Here is a 1,365-nt window from a genome sequence, read left to right on the forward strand (position 1 = left end):
AATAATTCATTACATAGCAAAGGGGAGTGACGCAGTTATTGTAGATCTGTAGATGCTCCATGCTTTTTTTTACATGACCTGAAATTAAATTATTTTCCGAGTCGTGGACGTAAAAATCATCATTAAAAAAAACTCCAAAGAAGAGTGATTCCTGCTGTGATCTGGGGGCTGTATGTCGAATCTCTGCACCATTTGAATTTTGAATGCCATCCCGGTTAGAGGTTGCGGTAGACCCCGAGGACTAGATGCGATAACCAGGAGGAGACATGCCGCAGCCGAAATCACGAAAAATCGCTATCCTCGGGTACAGATCCGTAGGTGAGTTCTGACCAGACGACTATAGCGAGGGAGACAAATGACATCTCCAGGGCCTGGGATGCGACGCTAAGGCTACATAGCAGCGGCCTTTTGGGTCCATTTACATCCATTATGCGGGCGGTTTTCACCTCCTATAATATACTTAAATTATAGGGAGTAGGGTATGTCAAGCATTATCTCAAAGCTGTCAAATGAGGTGAGACCTGGCCTTGCGGGTTTAATCACATGATACATCATATATTTTTACGCTAAGTGATCATTGATAGGTTACCCTCTGTGGTCCCAACCCTGGTTAATAGTACCACGCTTTTTGAAGGCCTGAAGGACCATCAGGATTTGACGCATTATTGTGCGGTTTATTTCATCGTATCTGAAACCAAAGAAGCGCAATGTGCATGCGGTGAAAGGATGTTCAGGATGGCAAGATGGCACACGCAGATAGGACTCTAGGCCCAGCCAGTACTAACGCAAAACCCTGTAATATTTCCAGAAAGACTTGTATTGTGTTATGTTTGCCTACTCAACAATGAGTTGATTTAGTAAACATCTCCCATGGTTTTGGGTTTTGGGCTTTAGTAGCCTGTACATAGCTTTACGTTTTTCTGGTATTCTAATAGTCTAACAGTCACTGTAGGATTCCTATGTTGTCTTTTTCATTGTGTGGATAATCAGTCACTTAGCCCATTGTCATCTTTATGCTGAATAAACGTTAGAAGCTTTTGACAGCCCCCCCCCCCCCCACACACACACACACACACACACACAGTTCTTCCTGACTACATTGTTAAAATATTCCTTTGTGTTTTGCAGGAAAGTCCTCTTTGACAATTCAGTTTGTGGAAGGCCAGTTTGTGGACTCCTATGACCCAACAATAGAAAACAGTAAGTGAGGAGTTTGTAGACTGTTACAGCGTCACACACAAACAGGAAACTGTGGATGTAGTAAGACACTTAGATCCTGATAGAGCTCCTCTTGTGATCAGTTTAATGCGAAGATGTCAGCGTAACCGAACAGGGAATATAATTACTTTTGCTGAATTTAATAGT

The 1,365-nt window shown here is 42.6% G+C and overlaps 1 protein-coding gene across 1 annotated transcript in view; it reads left to right on the forward strand.

Moving 5' to 3' along the window:
• Positions 1–1,365, forward strand: part of rheb (Ras homolog, mTORC1 binding) — a 6,251-nt gene continuing 4,886 nt past the window's right edge. The window contains exons 1-2 of the mRNA XM_034888460.1: positions 1–318; positions 1,129–1,200. Coding sequence (XP_034744351.1) covers positions 267–318; positions 1,129–1,200 — 124 coding nt within the window. The 5' untranslated portion in view covers positions 1–266. The remainder of the gene's footprint in view (positions 319–1,128; positions 1,201–1,365) is intronic.

Source organism: Etheostoma cragini, chromosome 12 (genome assembly GCF_013103735.1).
Source record: "Etheostoma cragini isolate CJK2018 chromosome 12, CSU_Ecrag_1.0, whole genome shotgun sequence".
Classification (NCBI taxonomy): Eukaryota; Metazoa; Chordata; class Actinopteri; order Perciformes; family Percidae; genus Etheostoma; species Etheostoma cragini.